Genomic DNA, 23,116 nt, shown 5'->3' on the forward strand with positions numbered 1-23,116 from the left:
ATCAACAAACAACCAGTAGCGAAGGTAAAGTATAAAATAGCTTATATCTATAAAATGCAAACAGTAGCAGTATTTAAATTTCAAAAAATTAATTAAATTTAGTCTTTTATATTTTCTTTTAGCATGTAAAAGCTATATTTCCCTCTTCATATGACCAAAAACTAAAGTAAAACTTACAAAAACTCAGAAAAGCAATGCAAGACAAGTTTTTCTTCTAAATAGACAGTATCAGTACACTCATCAAACATTATTTAATGATCAAAACGAAATAGTGTTTAATCACCAGGGCGTGAATAACTGTGTCCCAAACTTCAAAGTTTATTATTATCAAATTTCTATAACACACTTTTTGATGATGAACAACATGTTTCATGATACTGAATTTTTTAAGCTAGCTGAATAAAAGGGATACTGTTTTCCTCTTTTACTTTTGTAAATGAAGTTAAACGCTATTTCCACTTATTTTATTTATCATACATTTAAAGATTTTACCACTATTTAAAAGTATCAAGTATTACTCTGCCATGAAAAAAACAAACTCGTCAAGAAAACAATGAAGGGTCTTAGCAAATGTTATTTTAGTGAAATGCACATTGTTACACGGTATTAAAAATTAACATATGGTGATTGCAATGCTATAATATCTTTATCATTAGGACTATTTTATTCAGGGAAATCAGAGGACGAATCAACAAAGATCTACAGGTGACGTCATCGCCTCGGGTTGATTTCCTCTTTTTCCAACCTCCAAACCAATGAGTGGCGTTTTTCCTCGTGATATAACAAAATTGTATAATTCATCTTTCGAGTTTAAAGTAATTGTTTTTATACCGTCTCTCAGTATAAGAAAATAAGTAATGGTCAAAAATACCCTTCTGGTTCGTGTAATGAACTACATTTTTCGTCAAATCATGAAACCTAAATACTGAACATTTACTATCAGTAATTTGGAAACGATCTCTCAAAATTTGGTTAACCAAAGTTCGTTTATCTTATTTTGGTGTAGTGCAAGCACATCTACCATCATTTGGAGGTGATGCGTATTACTTCGCCGTAAAAATAATAAACTAAAGTGCATATAGATTATTGTTAAAAAGGGGAGACTTTGATGTTTGTTTTTTTTTAGTAAAACGTACAATGTGGCACGATAATAAACAAACACGTATATATATTACGTTGTAGCCATTTATTATCTATGGGACTATTTTAACTAGGGAAGTCAGCGAACAAATATTTAAGTCAGAAATACCTACAGCTGATGTCATGAATGATTACAATCACTAATAATACATGAGTTGACCATTCCATTTCAAAACGAAAAAAATGCCGCTACCGTAGGAAACTCACAAAACACTTTTTCTTATAAAAAAAATATCATTTAGCATTGCATAGACTAATTATTTTTTTTAGAAAAGAGTTTCTAAACAAATATTTAAGCTACATATATTAAATACATTACTGTAGGACCATAGTGAGGATAATACTGTCCATGTTTACACAATTGTGTAAGCCATGTAACATTGTACAGTTTGTACTTGTAACGATGTAAAGATATTATCTAAACAGCATTAGATGTAATGTTTGAGGGAGGTTGGTCACATAGTAGTTTATTTGCACTTCTGTTTCATGTTGTATACATAAAACAACAGTTGTATAGAGAGAGCTAACCAACGACGCTGCTTAGCTGTGTATTCAGCCAGCCGACCAGCTATGCTGCAACAAATAGCTTAATGGATCCATCCAAGTATTTCTTACACTAACAGAGAAATTATTTTATTTAGTAGACATATAAAAAGAAACAATAACATGATTAGGCCTACTGTTGGAAACCCAATTTTTTTACAACAATACAGAATTTAGAAGTTTACTTCTATAATAAATCTAGATAAGCTTATCCGAGTTATAAATTTAAGTGTATAAACAAAGTAAAGAAAAAATGATTGATTAAATTGGTAAATTTACCAGTCCGCCGGTGATTATACTGTTTCCTGCGCACATGATTTTGGGATTAAAATCTGATTATCAGACTTTTTAAATATAATTTTACTTGACTCGAGGTCATGGGTGAACACGTCATACATGAACAAAAAACATAAAACACTAAAACATGGTAGGATATAACTGTGCGGATATTTCCAACCGGCCAGTACAGGACACTACGACGCGGCTTGGGTGAGACATGCGTAGTTATGACAATTAAAGACTCCTAATCATGAGAATTTAGTCTCGAAACCGGTCGCCTTAGACGATAGTAGGATCACCAAAAGTACAAGTAAATTAAACAATACAATTTTACAAGTGAACCTGGGACAATACGCACTACAAAGTGAAATATTCACATAAACATTTTAAATAAATGATCCAAAAAGCATCAAGAATGTTTACGCAAAAGTGAAATTTCAAATTTAATTAAACTGCCTGTCTGGTTTTAGAACCCCAAATTATTTTAAACTATGTAGAAAAGTTTGAATATGAAATCGTAAACATTATAGAATTGGGCATCTTTGTTCCAAACATATAATTTTCCCCTATTAAAATAAATTAAATTAATTGAATTTGAACCTACTGCATTTTAATTCTCTTAAAAAAGAGGTTATTGAACAGATACGAATAAATTTAAGTTCAAACAAGAATTTTACATACACCTACATATTTATGGAAATGTAAAAGTAATACAAAATGTAGCATTTGTAATGATAGTGTTGAATATGAAAGTTTACGTGAATTTATATCAACTGTTAAATTAGTAAAACAAGTCAGCTAACTCTAATCAGTTTACATTTAGTTTTAAAGTTTTTTGTAAACTCCACCTATTGTCAAGCGAGCTGACATGGTGTCATGCTTATAGCTCCAGCAGTTAACACAATTTGGAGTTGATGACAAAGGAAAGTAAATCTGATAAATAGTATAACGCTATTTCATGTACGACAGTATAAGTTTGTTAACCTAATGGCTAGCTTTTCAAAAGTATATTTTCAATTATAAAAAGATAATTTTAACGGGATTTCAGTATTATATTCATTGCCGATTGCATATGTTACAAATTAAGATTCATTCCGAATACTGTCGCTGTAGTAAAATTAGGAAAGTATAAATTAAATAAAAGCAACTGATAATTATATCCGAAAAAAGCTTTATAATATTTTTGAATAACTATAAAAACAATTTAAATTTCTAAAATCTAAAAATCTAAAAAGCTAAATTTCAATCGAATGGATTCATTTATTGCTAAGAAAACACACTTAAAACAATGGGAACTAAGCGGATTTACATACAAAATGGCCCTTTGCCCCGAAGTGCCACCGGATTTAAATGCTGACCTGTTGAAAATTTATTTTAACTAAGTGATAAATCCCAGTGGTTCAGAACCAACAACACGCGGTGTCTAGGAAACAAATGTACGTCTCTTAAAGCTTAGAGTATGACAATTTGTCCTAGCCTACACATATTTATTAGCCGAATATGATACAAAATCTACCTTTAACGTACACTATTATAACAAAATGTTTTAGTTTGCGAATGACATTAAGGCTTGATCACTTTTTGACCCCAGGATGTTGATATAGAGATAAAGGAAGGCAATTACTGTCGACTTGGGAGGATTTAGCTCAATTAATGAGCGCCACATGCCAGCTTTCTGGACCTGATAATTGCTCTTGAGAAAAATAAATAGCCAAGAATTTCCAAAGCAACTTTGAAACGATGGGACGTAAATATTTGTGTGTACACCCAAAACATTGTACGGTGGAAGAATCAAAATATTATTTAGAACTTGTGATTAGCAGTTATTGCTAGTGAAATACTAGATGATACAACAACTACTGGATGCATTAAAAAATCGTAATGGCATGCTTGTTTTTATGAAAGGTAAATAAAACGTTGTTTTATTTTCACGAATCAATGTTTGCTGAACAGTAAATATTCGAGTTTATATGAAAGGTAAACCTTTTGTTTGAATGTACCAACATTGTTCCAAGGTGTTAACAACGGCTCGTTCGGTCAGTAATGGAAATTTATGTCTTTGAAAACTGTTTGGGATTAAGTTAGCAGATAGGTTAAACAAAATGATAATAGTATTTTAGCTTTTACAATTAAAACCGTTCGTAATATAACATCTTGTGTGTCTTAGTTTTGTATATTACAAGTATACGTTTTTATAATAATGGTGATGGTAAGTGCTTAGACATTGCTTTAGACATATGAAATTACGAGAAGAATCCATTAAATTTGATGTAGCTTAAGCGACCAATTAAATCTTATTCTCATTGACAGAAGAGTTATTGTAATGCACCATGATAGAATTGTCTGCTTTACCACATAGAATCTCGAAAAGTATTTTGCCTTTATTTGATTCCAAAGTAGTTAAATTGTATGATGACAGCTTGTCTTTGAGACACTTTTTAACCACTATTAGTTTTAGCAACACTATTTTTTTTTTTTTCAATTGACATTGAAAATTTTGCGAAGTGACCAAACACCACTTTTTTGTGTTTTGGTGATGTTTTGTGGTTCCTAGAAGAACAATTTACTTGGAAATAATTGTTCAAAAGTTTTTCACCGCACTTTGATGTTCTTAACCGTTTTACAAAACGTTTATTGGAGGCTGAAAGGTATGTACTGCTGTCCATGCCAGCTGTCATTGTCATTTGGGGACAAAGCAGGTTTTTTTCATTCCTAGGATCGAACATCTGCCGTTTACTTATTTACTTAAAACATTAATTTATGTTAAAGACAAGCTTTTTCTACGTTATGCACTGCAAAAGACTTATTTTATTGTAACCACTGCCTTGAAACTATTTATTATTGTTGATGATTCTTCTGAATATTTCTTCTTATAATCTTAAAGTAATATTTGTGTGCATTTATTATATTATATTCTCAATTTTGTATAGTGTGGTGGAACCCCACGGCCGAATGGGTTTTGCCGCTTTTGATAGTTTAAAATAAAAAAAAATATCTCTATCCAGCAAAACCTCATGTTTGGCCCTAGGTACGAAATATACTATTGTATGTACACAATTTGCACTTTCGAATGAAATACTAGTTCAAAATGTAAACTTTGATCGTAAGCGTACCACCAGTCCCAATCATATTATTCAATCGCGATATTTAGAGAATTAAAAATGCCTACAAAATGATTATTAAGATCATACTGAACAGTTTTCAATGAAATACCATCGTAATTTTTACAGCTTTGTTTGGTTAATTTGGTTAGCTGTAATTATTATTATGTAAACTCACCTTACAATATTCATTTAGGCTAGGCCTATTCTATAAATGTTTAAAGTTAATAAGTTAACAAAGATGTGGATTACAAAAGGTGTTTTATTCAAACAAATGAACAATTAACATGCAATGAGAAAAGGCTTGACGTTACAATGAAAGGATTGACAATGGTGTATGGGGTTGAAATTAAATTGAAATAAAAGATAAATTTGAATAATAACTTGAAGGTTCAAATAATTTAGATGTGATATATCTCAGGGTAGGGTGTCGTGCTGGCTCCAATGAAGTTAACATAAAAAAAAAACTTAATACTAAATAATGAATGAAATGAAATGAAATATTACAATTTATCTCCTCAGAAATTTGTATGAGATGGAATGAAAGACAAATTTCGAACGAATATGAAATGGAATTCATGAAATATTTAGTATGAATCATATTTAAAGCTAATTATGGGTCACATTAAATGATTGATAATATTGGATGATGATGATTAGAAACTTCTTAATATAAATTTACATAAACACAGGAACAAACATAAATGGGGAAATTATTGAGGTTTAAGATAGTTTATGACCTGACACAGGGGAATAGCAATAGAAGCAATGTTAAGGATATGTTCTCACAGTTTTCACTTGGGAAATGGGGAAAAGGGTACACGCACTCGCGATTAAGGTTCATGACGATCTCCTCTAATATAATTTGTGACACTCGATGATCATGGATTGAATAGACGATTTTATTTACACAATGTTTTGAGAGTTTATGTTACCGAGATCTTCTTCACTATTTTCCATCTCTTCTTCTATGATCGTTTTGAAGTAGATATGTGATAAGGTCCGAATAAGATATCTTCATTCTTCAGAGAAAACGTTTTTGCATTTTATTTAACAGTTTGATGTGTTTGGCGATATGTATCAATCTCCTCAAATGTCAATGTGCTGTCCTTTAGTGGATTACTTTGTTGATCACTGAAGTTGTGTGTTGTCCTGTCATACTCATTATATATTATATTATTATGGTACTTATCGTACATCATATCAAAATTATCATTTATATTATTATTTGGCCTATGGATATTATTATTAACTACTATTTGACATATTTGTCCTTCATGATGACACAAATTAAACTTCACTGTAACATTATTATTGTTGATTTGCATATTGATTTCATTTGTATTAAAATTCAAATCCATTTTAAGGACGGATAGTACATAGAATCCAAGGATGACTGGCTTTATTAAGTTTGAAACTATTAAATATCTTATTATTCATCTTCTAAGAGAAAGTTGTTTTTATCACAAACGTATTTCGACACTGTTCTTAATGAAGGATCAGTTGGCAACATAACTCTTTCTCGGCCGTAGTCTACATCGACGAGTGGTTTTCCAACCTCTGTGGAGATTGCGGAAAATGAGAACATGGATGGTGGCTGTTTAGTTGTGGATCAATGGGTGGAGCAATTGGGGCATTAGGCAAGTTGGGATTTTGCCTAAACATCGCACATATTTGGTTTTGTTCCTTAGTAGGATGATTCCGATTATAATTGTAGTTTTGGCCATAGTTCCGGTCCGGGTAGTGGTCACGCTGGTACGGTTTGTAGTCTCGGTGCACCCGTTGGTACTGTTGGGACTCATTACCATTGTTTCTGTTGTATCGGTAGTTTTGTTGATTCCTATGATGTTGGTTGTTCTGTGCATAGTTCGCTGTGTTGGAAGTTCTGGCGGTTCATCTTAGGTACGTAAGCTTGTTGGTTAGTAGATCGATCATGGTAACGTTGCGGGTACTGTATGTTAGGGCTAGACGGTCTGCTGTTCTGATGACTGTTGTTGTAGCTCTTAACTTTCTTCGGTCCGTCTCGAATGTCATCCTTCTGTAGAAGTCGTTCCATGGCTCTTATTGTGGTGATATTTTGCACATTAACACTGTCCTGGATGATTGGATCGAATCGCTCTGCCAATAATGATACGATCTCCTCTTCACTTAAACTAGGGGAGATGGATTGCAATAAAAGTACACGTTCGGTTAAATATTCCGTACAGCTCAAGGTTCCATTAGCTCGATATTTTTCAGACTCAATCTTGGCTTTTATTCCTTTTTGGACGGCTTGACTCCAATATTTGCACTCAAATTCCTTAACAAAATGGTCCCAATCAAGAATGTCTGATCTGATTAGTTGTAACCATCGGGATGCGGGTCCTTCAAATGACGTTTCCAAAAGGTCTTTAGGGTATTCGGTTTGATCGCAGTTCATATTCCTTTCGATCCCTCTCTCGTAATATCGCTTAAGTTTGCACAGATATTCCATTGGGTTACCGCTTCGTCCATTAAATTTCGGCAATTGACGATCATTGTTCTCATTACCGCTACAGATTACTTGAATCGCACCTGCTTGTCCATTTATTGGGTTAGCTTGTTTTAAGTTGTTTACTTCAGACTCACATTTGATTAAATTTTGGTTGAGAGTTTGAATTTCAAGCTGTTGTGTTTCAATTAATCTAGTTTGTAGGATGATTTTAGGCAATACTTCATTTTGTAGGGCAGTTAAATTTATGTTTGAGTTACGCTCATTGTCAAGTTGTGTTTTAACTGTGATTTCTTCTATTTTCTGCTCAAAATTAGATTTATGTTCTTCTAACTGTGATTTTACTGTTGAGATTATTTGTTCTTGGAATTTGTTATGTTCTATTTCGGAATCAGATTGTTGTTTTGATATGCTGTGAACAACAAATTGCTTCAACTGATTTTGAGAGTCTTCAATTTTTAACATTAGCAGATCGTTTAATTTAGCTGTTTCTTCAGTTAAAATACTTTGTGTTAATTTTATGGCATTTATTTCTGACTTTATTTCAATTTGACTTTCTCTAGTTTCACGTATTTGTGATTCAAATGCGCTTCTACAAGCTTGGGTTTCTTGGTAGGTTTCGTTTTTTTTTATTGTTAAATGTTTGAATTAGTTTAGCTTCAGTTTGATTAATCTGCAGTTTTGTTATTTCTTGGATTTCTGATTTAGTTTCACGGATTTCTGACTTTAATTCAGCAGTTATTTCTGACTTTAATTCAGCACTGGTTTGTTCAAACTTATTACTCAAGTTGGTCATAAGGTTAACTAACATGTTTATATCGATTGTGGGTGTCTGTACTGGAGGATTTGTGACGTTTAATTCATCAGTAGAAGTGTCGGAATGTGTAAGGAGCTCGTGATTCACATTATAACGGACTGAGACTGTGTTTGAATGATATCAGCTGTTCGACGGCTGTCTGCAATATCGTCTATCATCACATTTGTCGAGGTTCGGGGAACGTCGTTTAGGTCCGGCTGCATTCGGCACGACGGCACGATTGTGTTTTTGGTCGGTGGCGTTTCGGCTAGAGGCAGTTCGGGTGGCGGAACAAAAGCGGGTAAAGTCGAATGATCAACGCTGTCTGATTGGTCAATGGATCCGGTGAACGGTTGGTGGTCGTTGCAACTTGAGGCTTCTTCTCGGGTTTGTTGTTGTTCTGCTCGTTGCTCAAAATGGCTGCCGTGTGTTCTGTCATTTATGTCATCGTCGGCGTCGTCACTTGAACTCGACAATCTATCCAGAGACGGGTAGTTTCGTTTAGGCCGTAAATTATACTTATTTTCCGACATTTTAATGTAAAATGTGTTAGGTCATGAGTGGTTATTAAATATGCGATGTTGTTGTGTTGATTATTTTGGGAAACAGGGGCAATTACGGGACAAATTAACAATGCAAACTCTTAAATCTAACAAACTTATAGGCTAGTTATGGTGAGAATTGCAATAAAGTTAATGAGCTATTCAAGCCAACACGTTGGTGCGCCAATTTGTAAACTCACCTTACAATATTCATTTAGGCTAGGCCTATTCTATAAATGTTTAAAGTTAATAAGTTAACAAAGATATGGATTACAAAAGGTGTTTTATTTAAACAAATGAACAATTAACATGCAATGAGAAAAGGCTTGACGTTACAATGAAAGGATTGACAATGGTGTATGGGGTTGAAATTAAATTGAAAAAAAAAAAAATTGAATAATAACTTGAAGGTTCAAATAATTTAGATGTGATATATCTCAGGGTAGGGTGTCGTGCTGTCTTGAATAAAGTTAACATAAAAAAAAAACTTAATACTAAATAATGAATGAAATATTACAATTATAAACCTGAAAAATGTATATGATTGGCTTTTAAATTTGTATACACATATCTTACAGTGTCTTCATTTCTCGGTTAGTTTTTAATTTTTTGGCAGGAAACAGCAACTAAGGCACCGTACTTATTTTATTAAGTTTTACTAATAGTCCAAATTATTGTAACGATTGTCATTATAAACGTTATTATTTAACACGCGTTAAAAAAAAACAAACAGCATATCCAATGACATTTATAATTAAACTGCAGTTACAGTTAGCTATGAACGCGAAACATCTGTTATTGGCAGCAAAACATTTCAATTATAACATTATTTCTGACAATAAAAGATTTTTAGAGCCCACGTTGAGTTTATTTGCATGAATTGGCTTAAAATCACATTATTTTTAAATTATACCATAATTCATATTACAGTATTAAACATCCGTACGATTATCATACTGATTAACTTTGCTAAGCTGTGTTGAAAAGGTTTTTGTGTAAAATACCTTAAAATATAAAGTGAAAATAGCATACTTATCTTAGAGATAAGATAAGTAACGATATATTACGATTGGTAATATTCGTTTGTGTTCCTTAATATTATTGAATAAGCACAGCTAACCTAATCTTTTTAATATAAATTCTTAAGTTTATATTAAAAAATAGAATAAACATGAATATTACTAATGTCAACAAAGTTTTGGAGGGTGTAAATAAAATAATGCAACTGATTATTACCTTTTCCCATGACCATTTTCCAATAATTAAGATACATGTTTCTATGGTAAATTAACAACAGAAAAGACACACATTTCAACATTTTTTAAATGATCTTGTATTTCACAAAGACGCAGAGTTGAGTTCCAGAAAAGGCGATGAACTAATAAATTATGTGTTCCCCATGCAACGTAGTTTAAGAGACAGACGGGTCAATTTCAGATACTGCATTGCCTTTGTGATATCCAAGTGATATATGTAGTGCAGCGAAATGTAATTTAGTATTTCTTCCTTATCTGCTATTCTTTTTTGAGGTACGCCGATTTACATTCTTGTAAGTAGGTTGGTTGGATTTTGCAAACATTTAAACTCAATATTTATAATATTCTAACACACACCTGGAAACATTGTACCCAATTAAATATTATACCAAAATCCTAAATTGTGGTTATGTGATTCGTTGTGCATAGACTTTTAACCTACGTTTGGCATGTACACGGTTTTTATAACCTGAAAAAGCGTTATGGTATTCGGGGCTTGCGAAACGTCGGGCTTAATGTCTTAAACGATTATGTGTTTTTATGTGTATTTGTGTATTAGGTCCATCGTGTTTGACGAATCCCAGGCACACGAAAGCTGAAGTAAAAGTGAGTTAAGTCCAGAAGATTAAAAAAAGACACAGTTAATCGGGTTGATATAGTTTTAAGTAACTAAATTATACTAAAATATATAAAAATCACTTTAGATGATTCTAACACTCAAATGATTTCTAAAAATATTTTTACTTTACCCTTACAATCTTAAATCACTTATAAAATGTGAGTGTAGAAAACCGAAACATAAATCTAAAAAAAAAGAATCTTCTCTCAACTTAACGTGTTCTTGCACTCTAGAACATATCGTTCAGGCTATTCGCCATTAGCAATACTTCACGATGTCTTGTATCTCCTTCTTTTTAAACAAAATACCTTACCTTACTAGCTGAATGTTAATATGTGTTTAATTTAGGTACCGAATGTTATTTTTGCTTTTACTATTTCATAATATAAAATGCTTTTTTATTTCCTGTATGATTTTTGTAATGAGTCAACCTACTTTACATAAGATCGCTTGATTATGTGTAATAAAATAAAGTTTTCTTTAGATATAAAATCAAAAGCATTCGGATTTTTTTTAATATATTACATATACAAGAAGATTAGTTTTCAGGTCTTAAACACTTTTTTTTCTTTCGTCAAATAAATATTTCAACTGATATCTCTCCACAGTCCATCGACCATCGCCCAAGCAGGGACTTTAGTTGACGAGGTCAATTCTGACAAAGTGTGAGAATCTCACAGCTGACATTCATCGTTGAAGCGGTTAAACAACTTCGCTATTTTATCAGCGTCTTGCTTAAATTTTTTATAACAAATGAGTCAAAGCTGGACTGCATAAATAAAATACAATTTATTTTGCTATTAAAATTAACCAAAAACACAAAATATATAAGGATTGTGTTTATCTATATACCTATTGAAATATTGTTTTTTTTTTGTGTAGAAGGGTATAATACTCTGACCAAGTTTGTTTTATATATATTAAATACGTTGATACATACAAGAACAAAACTAACAATGTCATAAGTTATAATTAAATAGAAAGAGATCCTGTAAAAAAACTATTCATATTTAGTTATAAATTATAATATAGAAACAAATATGCTTATGTACTTTTATTATAATATATAGGCAATACTTTAATATAGTACAGTTGTAAGCTTAGTAAAACATATATATAAAAACATAATCAAATGTATTAAGGTTTTTCAGTGAACGAGTTTTAAAACGAAATTGAGATCCTTGTGTTAATTTGCAAAGTATTTAAAAAAATTGATGATTTTAAACCAAACACAAAGTTTAATCTTGGATTTTGAGTACAAGGACAGTTTACAGCTACACCGAGCTTATTTCAGCCTGTGATAAAACCGCAAAGCCTTTGATCACAGACGCTGAGCTCGGCCAGTTTTATAAACTCACTTGTTGAGATTTCACCCTAAAACTCTTTCAGTTTTAGTTGACCTTCAACACGTATCACTGTTTTATAATTCATAAATAATTTCGAGGTATTCATATTTATTTAGTTGATATGCGTTTAACGTATACAGTTAATAAACCTAATTAAACATATTAGAACAGCAGCAGTTTATATTTGATTTAGTATGTTGGAGCAAAGATGTTTAATTTATGAGATCTTTGCTGAGAGTCTGTAGAGAAATTTATTGGTAACACAAAAGAATCGAATAAACATTACCTACATTTATATTAAGGTATCATTGAAGGCGTTCATTTAACAAAATCATCATTAAACTAACCCCTCACACTATTATATATACTTTATTGATAAAATAAATACTCCTGCTTTTAACGATGTGATACAACAAGTTTTTGTAAGATTGAATAATTTGGTTACATTATTTTATTGAAGAGCCAATAAATTATTAACACATATTTTAGTAACAGTAATATTCCAAATGATTGCACGTCGTTCAAAACTTTCATTTCCAGGAAAAAATCACTAAGTATGTAGAGAAAGGAATTTAAACAATGTTGCTTGGGTAACTGACGAATACCACAGACATTTTTTTGCCAACTCTTTTAACGCGACGAGGATTTTTACGTTAGTATTCTTTATTTTACGATACTGCATAGGTAAAATTAGTCAAATTAAAGTTTTGAATGTGAATCTATACACTATAAGCAGATCTTTTCATAACTATGACCATTTTAATGATACGCATAAGTTGAGTAAAATAATAATTTATTTCTTGGCGTTGTAAATACTTCAACATTTTAACTTAAATTAATATACCTAATTTAATAATTTCCGTTAGTAGTATTGTTATGGGTGCTTTGCGCGATGTGCAATTGATGTGCACTGATGTGCCAGACCACCCACGGTGGCACCTCCCCCCCCCCCCTCCCCCCTGCACCTCCCCCTGCACCTCCCCCTGCACCTCCCCCTGCACCTCCCCCTCCCCCTGCACATCCCCCTCCCACTGCACATCCCCCTCCCCCTGCACCTCCCCCGCCATGCACCTCCCCACGCCACTGCACCTCCCCCTCCCCCTGCACATCCCCCTCCCCCTGCACATCCCCCTCCCCCCTGCACATCCCCCTCCCCCCGACACATCCCCCTCCCCCTGCACATCCTACACCTCCGGATGTGCTAGACCTCCCACGGAGAGAGGTGTAGTCGGCGCTCCCTCTGATCCTAGGATACAAAGGAATCCACTTAACAGGTGATTGACGGATCCATTATTTGAGTTTCTAAAAGCTTTTAGTAAGACCATTACATTTGACGAAGGTGAGCAAATCTTGACAAGCATCTAAAAAGCTTTGTTTAGTTCACTAACAAAGGAAAGCTTCTAGAACGTTCCTTCGATTGACGCCGACAAAGGAACACCTTTTGTTGTTTACCACTGGATCTTCGTGGAAGTTTCTATCGTTTCTGCGTCGCACATTCTTTACCCCCTCTCTCTGGCTACACTGCGTTACTCGCCCGTTCCCTTCAGTTAGGGTTTGGACTTTGCACGAGATGGCTGACAAACAACAACAGTGGGCGAACGATATCGACGACGCCGATTTACACCGGGCGTGCGTCGAGGCGGAGGAGCGGGATCGGGAACATCAGGCGATTCTACTTCAGCTGCTGGAGGAGGAGGAGAGAGAGCTGAGTTACAAAATAGAGCATGTTTGGTGCTCCCAGCCTCGGGACGACGTAGAGTGGGCTCATCATGATGCAGATATGGCACGATGGGCAAAACTTCAAAATAGGATTATGGAGTTGAAGAAATAAACAGAATTTAAATCATCCTTCCCCTAATCCTCCTCCTGCTTCATCATAAAACGGTCTTTTTAAAGACCACCTAAGCCTTAGTGAGTTAAGTTCACTTTAATGAGAAAACTAGATAGTCCATACTCGCACCGTTTAGTTTTTGAGACCACCCACGGAGTGATGTGCCAGACCACCCAGGCATGAAGGCACCTCCCCCCCCCCCTCCCCCCATCGTCTCGTCCGTCCCATCCTGCACCCCTAGGATGTGCCATACCACCCACGGAGCGAGTTGCTGGCGGCTGTCCCTTTGATCTTTCGATACAATGGAAAGCTTTTATCGTAGGCACTCCCTTTGGTCCTAGGATACAAAGGAATCCACTTAGCGGATGATTGACAGATCCATTAGTAGAGTTTCTATAGGCATTGTTTAGTCCAATATAACAATGGATAACCTTCTGGAACATTCCATCGCTTTACGCCAACAAAGGAACACGTGTTGTTTACCACTGGACCTTCGTGGAAACTTCCATCGTTTCTGCGTCGTGCATCCTATCCCCACCCCCTCTCTCTGGCTATACTGCGTTACTCATCCGCTACCTTCAGATAGGGTTTGGAGTTCACACGAGATGGCCAACCAACAGCAAGAGAAACAGCAACAGTGGGCGAGCGATATAGACGACGCCGATTTACACCGGGCGTGCGCTGTGGCAGAGGAGCGGGAGCGGGAACGTCAGGCGACTCTACTTCGGCTGCTGGAGGAGCAGAAAGAGTTGCATATTAAATTTTTTCGTATTTGGTCCCGTCAGCCCAGGGACGACTTTGAATGGAGCTGGTGGGCAGATGATTCTAAGAGAATGAGAGAACTCGACGATGAAATCGAGGAGCTGAAGAAATAAAAAGACAATTATATCATTATTCTTCACCTCGCCTCCTTTTCCTTTCCCTTTTCCTTCGGCGTCAAACGGTCTTTTTAAAGACCACCTAAGCTTTAGTGAGTTAAGTGCACTGTAACGAGAAAACTGGAAGGTGCAATGTCGTGCTGTACAGTTTTCGAGTTGGACCACCCACGTATCTAGGTCCTGACGTCACCTTGTGATGACGTCATATCGTAGTATTAGTTGTTGGTTTACCCGCAGCAAAACGCTAGTGGTGGTGTCAATATCACATGATACAACCGCCGACAATTCAGTTAGTTCTGTGAGTGTGTTGAGTAAACTCGTGTCGTGCGTTCATAGTGTTATGTTCACTATGACTACTACTACTACTAGTACTACTACTGGTGACGTCGGTATGTCCAATATTGCTGATACAGAAAAAACAATACGTTTTATTATGGAGGAGATACAAGCTTTGGAGGATAACGCAATCAGTGGTTTTTCTACAGAACATGTGGAGCAGCCAGACTTTGAGCTGAAACAATTACAGCAGCAGCAACAGCATAAGCAGGAGAAAATTAATAACAACAAGAAGAAGAAGACTCGTGATGTAAATGTGCAAGCTGATATTGGTAGTGAAATTAACAAAGAAGAAGAAAAAGAAGATGAACTAGGTCAAGGGCAAGACGAAGGATGGGTGTTTAGATCGGCTAACGATTCGCCAGCCATTACGTGGATTGACGAAGATTTTCAATACACCGTACAGAATCCTGCTAATCGAGGGCGAGTTTTATTGAAATTACATTTATTTGAGGAAGGAGTGCAAACACACAGTTGCGGCATATATTTGAATGAAAAGAAAGGAGATAAAATATACAACAGTGTGAATCATTTACTGTCACAATTAGAGAATTTATGGGTCGATCGTTTGACAGGAGTCCCGAAAATACACGGTGTGACAAAGTCAATGACGCCGCTACCCGCGTGGCGCCGACCAATGGATTGCGCAATCGAAAACGGTGGAAGAATAAAACAAAGGAAGAAACGTTCTGTGGCGCCAGAGAAGATGATGCAATCGGATGAGACAAAAGATTATACCAACAATAGCAGCGTTTCCAAGAAGCCACGTGTTGATGCGCAGCTGCAGTCGAGGGGACGAAACAAAAAGAAACAACTACAAAAAACCGGTCTGTGCTAGACTCTCCTACAGGGGTGGATTCTGAGAAATATTGAGACACACCTGCATTCTTCACCCCACCACTGCGCTGTCGCTGCTTCTACAACAATTCATTCATCGTCTAACCACTGTGCGGATCGAACGTGTGTACAGTTTTGCTTGACTTAAACTTTTTTCACTAAAACATTTATTATGCCGAAATGCGAGTCAGTCAGTGTCGGTGGTAGTGGAGGTGGAGGCAGCAGTGATGTGATGGACTTAAAAAATGAACTCAACGCCGTGCAATTAAACACGCCATACACGAAGATCATCGATCTTTGTGAAGAGTGCGCTTATCGTATTGTGAAATTCGAACGAGTGACCACACCGTACGGAGAGACTATCATGGTTGTGCTGGAAGGACTACTCGGCGATGAGCTCTACATCCGTGTCTACCTACCACGACGCTTTAACGAGGCGATCACAGATCAACGCATTGAGCAGTACAACAGGGGATTCGGTGATCGACTATGCCTCGTCAGAAGAAGCGCTCCAGCTGGCAGTAAATATACTCCATTGGAGTTTGTTTGAAATAAAATTTAAATTAATGTACAAAACTGTTTTTATTATCATTTTTACTAACCTCAAAAAACTAATGATTATTGTAATTTTCTTAAAATGAAATTGTAACTTTGATAGGTTTTGTAAGTCAATACGTATAGTCACGTTCACAGCATAATCAAATAGTCTTTTTATTTACACTCCTTTTTCCCTATTGTTATAAATAATTAGCATAAATTAGTTTGTGGTGATGTTAGTGTAGTCAGTAAGCAAAATGGACTTGAGGTGGAAACATCCGTTTTCGGCCATAGTAGCCGGCCCTTCGGGCTCGGGTAAATCACAATTCGTCATGCGATTCATAGATCACTCAAATGAAATTTGTGATACGGATTTTGCTAACATATATTGGCATCATCCGCACTCGAATGATATTGTCCAACAGAGCAGTAGCAGTGGTAGCAGAGGCAGACGTACTGGTATTGTCCAGTACAGAAACAGTCTGCCAGACATGAACGATTTCGACGGAAGTGTACCTAATTTGATCATCGTGGACGATATGATGCGTGAAACAGACAGCAGTGTGGTGGATCTGTTCACTAAAGGATCACATCACAAAAGCTTGAGTGTTTTCTTTATAACGCAGAATCTGTTTCATCAAGGTCGCGGTCAGAGAGATATTTCCCTTAATGCTCATTACATAGTGTGTTTTAAGAACCCTAGAGATCGGGCTCAGATAAAACATTTAGCTCGTCAAATCTATCCGGATAATACTAAATTTATAGAGGAAGCATACGCGGACGCTACACGCGATCCACACGCATATCTGCTGATAGACTTAAAACAATCTACACCGGATGAGATGCGCATTCGTTCGACTATCTTTCCGGACGATCCGATTAATTCTGTATACCTACCGAAGATTAGTGGTAGCAGGGGCCACATTAATAATAAATAGAACACATCCACATCGGGTAAGTATCAGTCGTCATGTCGCAGTGTGTGAGGAAAGACGCGGCTCTACTGTCGGCACTCGTACACGCTACACCGAAGGAACGTAAAGCGCTGTTAAAGGTGTGCGACATCAGTCGTATACGGTCGGTGTGCGAGTGCGCATACAACCTGTTACGCGGTAACGTATCGGTGTCTGACAAACGCAAGAGACAATTGAACAAGTATAAAACGAATCTCAGACGATTGGTAAAAAGAGGTGAGACTTGGGCTAAGAAACGCCAATATCTAGTACAGAAAGGAGGCGGTTTCCTACTGCCCATACTGTTGAGCACCGTACTACAAGCCATACTTCATAAATCCATCCCACAATAATAATGGAGTACGCGAAGAAAATGGTCGTCGTACCGCAAGAGTTGATCGAGCGGTTACGCAACAGTGGTGACAACAACAACAACAACAACAACAAAAACAACAACAATGATAATATAAAGTCGTCATCGAATCGATTCGGAGATGACAGAGGCAACAGTATCGATAATGAAATGCATCGCATATTGACGGATAAAACTTTGAGCGATTACGAAAAATGGAAGCAATATCAACAGGTGTTGCAAAGATTTTTACATTTTGCCTCTGTCAATAGACAACCGATCAGTATTCCCATCATAGAGACATCAACATCATCATCATCATCAGCAGCATCATTACTGCAAGCAGCATCAGCGTCGTCGCCGCCACCCGGTACAGTGGAGGAGATAGTGGACACTTTTTCTAAAACGTACAAGCCGGATGTGCGTAATCTGTTACGATTCATCGTCCGCGAAGGTAGTGTGATAAATTGGGATAAGGACTTTGCGGTGTATGTGCGAAATGAAAAAATTCCCGATTCGAACATCGTGGACATATTACACTGCATAGTGAGAGTCCGTATGGTGGATTACATGCCCGCCGGTTGGTACGAAGTCATGAACGCGTTACGCGACATGAATGTGCCCAAGGAGTATATAAACAATTCAACGGCGTTACAGTATCTGGGTGCGGGATACAGATCGTTACGTGGTGACGTGGCGTCGGCTGCGGCAAGTAGTCCGATCATATCGTCGGCACCGAGAACACCTATGCGCGATCGTTTACGTTCTGCTTACGTTTATCAGCAGCGGACGCTATCACCTACGTCACCGTTACCCTCGTTGGCGGCTCATCGAAGACAACGAACACAACAACAGCAAGATAGAGATCAATCACTTTCACCGTTGGACAGGTGGGAACCGTTTTCACCATAGTGCGGATAAATCATGGAACGATTGTACTACGATCCCGAAGATCCGGCATCATACGGTGGCGTCACACCTCTAGTGCGAGCGATTCGTGACGGGATTGAGAAGAAAAACAATAACAAGGGGAAAAAGAAAAAGACAACACGAAAAGTGGTGTTGGACTGGTTACGAACACAAGACACTTACACATTGCACAAGCCGGTGCGTAAACGATTCGCACGCAACCGTTACGTTGTATTCGGTCCGGACGAATTGTGGCAAGCAGATTTGAATGACATGCGCGGTCTGAGTGCGTTCAACGACGGAATCAATTATCTGTTGACGGCGATAGACGTGTTCAGTAAAAGATTGTACGTGGTGCCGTTGAAAACTAAGAGCGGCGCCGAAGTGGCCAACGCGTTCGAGAACATATTTAAAAAAAACACCGTCACACCTCCGAGATGTCTGCAGACGGACAAGGGTACGGAATTCACCGGCGCCAAGGTGAAACAATTGTTCAGAAAATACAATGTCAGATACGTCACGACACAGAACCCCGACGTGAAATCGGCGGTCGTTGAACGTGTCAATCGCACTTTGAAATCACGCATGTGGCGCTATCTCACGTACAAAAACACGCACCGTTACATCAACGTGTTACAAAAACTGGTGAACGCCTACAATCGCAGTGCACACAGAAGTTTGGGCACTGACGGTGGCAGAGGCTTACGGCCGATAGACGTGAAGAAAGAAGATAAGAAAATCGTTTATAGAGTGTGGAAGAACATGTACAGCAGTGGCAGTGGCAGCGACATCAAGACTAAATTGCCTAAGCGTAGAAAGGCGAAATTCATAGCGGGTGACACGGTGCGCATCGCTAAGGAAAAAGGTACGTTCACCAAAGGATACGAGACGAACTGGAGTAAAGAAGTGTTTGTCGTGGACCGCGAATACGGCCATCATCCGTTGCCGTTGTACTTGTTGCGTGATTTGAATGGATCACCATTGATCGGTCGTTTCTACGAAGAAGAATTGCAGAAGATCACTCTGCCACCGGACCGTCTGTACGAAATCGATAAAATACTTGACACCAAAGGTGTCGGTCGCAGTAAGCGTTACCTCGTCAAGTGGATAGGTTACGGTAACGAGTTTAACTCTTGGATACCGGCGTCGGAAGTTAAACAATTATAAGAGACGCATCAGCAAAAAAAAAATAAATAAATAATAATAATAATAATAATAAAAAAATGAGCAAACACAGTCAGTTCTATTTGACACTGCCCAGTAACAGTTCGATGAACTACTATCCGAACAACACTGTGGCCGATTATATCACTCAACTGCCCACGTCGATACATCTGACGGACGGTGAATGGGAAGTGGCACTGGTCGAAGCGCATTATCCCTGTTCGTTTCTGACGGTGGGCAAAGACGCGAAAATATTCATCTACTACGAAGGTCTCAGCGACATAGCCACCGGTGGTTCCGACAAAACCAACAAAGTCAAGGTGAAAATTCTCAACGTTGAGCCCGGCAACTACAAAGATATCGAAGAACTGATACGTGTGATAAACACTATGGAAAGCTTACAGTTTTACGCCACGTTCGTCTACGACAGAAACACCAAAGTGGTGGATATAGCGATTCGCAGTCACGTGGTACAAATGGAATTGAGCACCGGTCTCGCGCTGCAGATGGGGTTTGATCCCGCCGAGACGGACTTGAAGAGCAACAAGAAAGCAAAACTGCCGGCCAACATACAAGCCGGACTGCCGGGTGACATGTACGTGTATTGCGATTTGGTCGAGCCACAATTGGTTGGCGATACGGTGGCGCCGTTATTGAAGATCGTCAACATCGATACGTCAAACTACGTGTACGGCGCACACAAGACCGTTCATTTCACGGATCCACACTACGTGCCTGTCATCAAGAGTGCGTTCGAGAACGTGGAAATCGACTTAAGGGGCAGCACGGGTGATCGACTGCCATTCCACTTCGGGACTACGTGCATGAAGCTACACCTGCGCCGATCGCTCGCGACAGCTTAAATAGACGACGACGACGACGACGACGACGACGACGACGACGACGACGACGACGACGACGACGACGACGACGACGACGACGACGACGACGACGACGACGACGATAGCATAAACATCAGTGGCAGCAGCAGCAGCAGCAACGATGAATACGAACGATCCGTATTTGGCATACTACCGGCGACAATTGCAACAGTCGGGACATGGCGTGTCGTCCGTGTACAGAGGTGCGGCATTCCAGCGTGGACACGGTATCGGCAGTTTTCTCGCCGGACTCGTACGTTCTGTGGCACCGTTACTGAAGTCCGGCGCGACCACTGTCGGCAAGGAGGCGTTACGTTCGGGAGTCGGATTCTTGGGTGACTTGGTGTCCGCCGGTGGTACGCAACATCCCAAGTACGCGGCTGCTGCTCGTCTCAAAGAATTTACCGGCTCGCTGAAACGCAGAGCTGATGACAAAGTAGAACGTGTACTGAGTGGTGGTGGCGCGGTGTATAAGAAAAGACGAATACGTCGCGTCACGCCACAGTCGTTGGCGACACTTCTAAGAGTACGGACGTCCACTGCTACCGCCACTAAACGGAGGAGGAAGAGGAGCATGAGAAAATATTCTACCGCCACCAAGAGACAGCATAAGAAAACGAATAAACGGCGCAGAACTACGACCAAAAGGATTAAAAGAACGAAAACTCGACGTTCTACAACAGGCAGTAAGAGGAGGACGACGCGCAGGAGCAGGTCTAAAAAGATTCGATCTACGAAAAGAACGAGAGCTAGAGGAGGATTACCGGCAATAGATATATTCAATTAGACGTGATAAAATTTTTCTACAACAACAACATGTCGTTCATCCATCAGAAATCGTGCGAATGTGTGAAAACCGAATTGGATTTATTCTCGTTACCACCCACTCAGACTAGTATAGAGAACGGTAAGTGGATTCAGTACAAGCCTATCTCGTCTTTGACAGACGATTCGCCTATAGAGTTCGTCATACCGGCTAACGGAGAAGAATACACGGACTTGACGCAAACACTGTTACACGTCGAGGCGACAATAGTGAAAGGCGACGGCACAAAAGTGGAAGAGGCGTTAGTGGAAGAAATTGGTCCGGTAAACAATTGGCTGCACTCACTGTTCAGTCAAGTGGATCTGTTCGTCAATCACAAACTGGTGTCACCGCAAAACAATACGTACGCGTATCGTGCCTATTTGGAAAACCTACTGAACTATGGTGGTAGTGCGAAAAAGTCACATCTCACGACTACGCTGTTCTACGAAGACAAAGCCGACAAAATGGACGATTGCGACATTGCCAACGACGGACTGGTCAAGCGACGAGGATTCGTCAAGAAGAGCACATACGTCGACATGGTGGGCAATTTACATCTGGACTTGTGCAATCAAGACAAGTTTATGTTGAACGGTGTCGAAATGCGATTGCGTCTCGTCAGATCGAGAAACTCGTTTGCCGTCATGTCAAAAACTGCGACGGATTGCAAGGTGCACATTCGAGAGACGAATCTGTTCGTCCGTCGTTGTAAGATCAATCCCGGCGTGTTGGTGGCGCACAGCAAGACGCTGGAGAGTGGCACGGCCAAGTATCCGATTACACGCGTGGACGTGAAATCCATCACGCTGCCGAGTGGTATCCTGGGCAAGACGTTGGACAGCGTGTTCCTGGGACAGTTGCCGAAACGTATCATCGTAGGACTGGTGGACAACGTGGCGTTCAACGGCGATTTCAAGAAGAACCCGTTCAATTTTCAACATTTCAATTTGAACTATTTCGCTCTTTACATCGACGGTGAACAAGTGCCCTGTAAGGCGTTGACACCGGACTTCACGGGTGACTCAAAACTGTACGCTCTCGCATATCATACGTTGTTCACCGGCACCGGAATACAGTTCGCCGACAAGGGCAACGAGATCGACAGAACGGAGTATCCGAATGGCTACTGCTTGATGGCGTTCGACTTGACGCCGGACATGTCGGCCGGTGAATCAAGTCACTGGAACCTGGTGCGTAACGGTAATTTACGCATCGAACTGCAATTCAAAGAAGCGTTGGCCGCGTCCGTCAACTGTATAGTGTACGCCGAATTAGACAACGTCATCGAAGTGGATCGACACCGCAACGTGTCCGTGGATTTTAGTGGATAAAAACAACAACAACAAATAAAACAAAAATACATGAGCATCCGCAGCTCATGCCTACGTCACCGCCACTCAGCTCAGTCTAACATCGACATTCGACCGTGATGGATCGTTGTTACCGTCACGCTCCGTCGCGCCAGCAGACACAAACACCAACACATAATTATAAACAGGAATCTACAGCAGTTGTTTTGGACTTACAATGTTTCAAGG

General features: G+C 38.5%; 2 protein-coding genes across 2 annotated transcripts; both read left to right on the forward strand.

The window, feature by feature from the left end:
- The first annotated feature begins 18,740 nt into the window (after positions 1-18,740).
- Positions 18,741-19,892, forward strand: LOC129000378 (uncharacterized). Its single transcript, XM_054427342.1, has one exon. The coding sequence runs from the start codon at positions 18,741-18,743 to the stop codon at positions 19,890-19,892; it is 1,152 nt and encodes a 383-aa protein (XP_054283317.1).
- Positions 19,893-21,586: 1,694 nt separating this feature from the next.
- Positions 21,587-22,909, forward strand: LOC129000379 (uncharacterized protein F54H12.2-like). The gene has a single exon (XM_054427343.1). The coding sequence runs from the start codon at positions 21,587-21,589 to the stop codon at positions 22,907-22,909; it is 1,323 nt and encodes a 440-aa protein (XP_054283318.1).
- The last annotated feature ends 207 nt before the right edge of the window (positions 22,910-23,116 follow it).

The sequence above is a fragment of the Macrosteles quadrilineatus genome, unplaced genomic scaffold (genome assembly GCF_028750875.1).
Source record: "Macrosteles quadrilineatus isolate MER2022 unplaced genomic scaffold, UCM_ALF_1.0 Scaffold_8__2_contigs__length_117827958, whole genome shotgun sequence".
Classification (NCBI taxonomy): Eukaryota; Metazoa; Arthropoda; class Insecta; order Hemiptera; family Cicadellidae; genus Macrosteles; species Macrosteles quadrilineatus.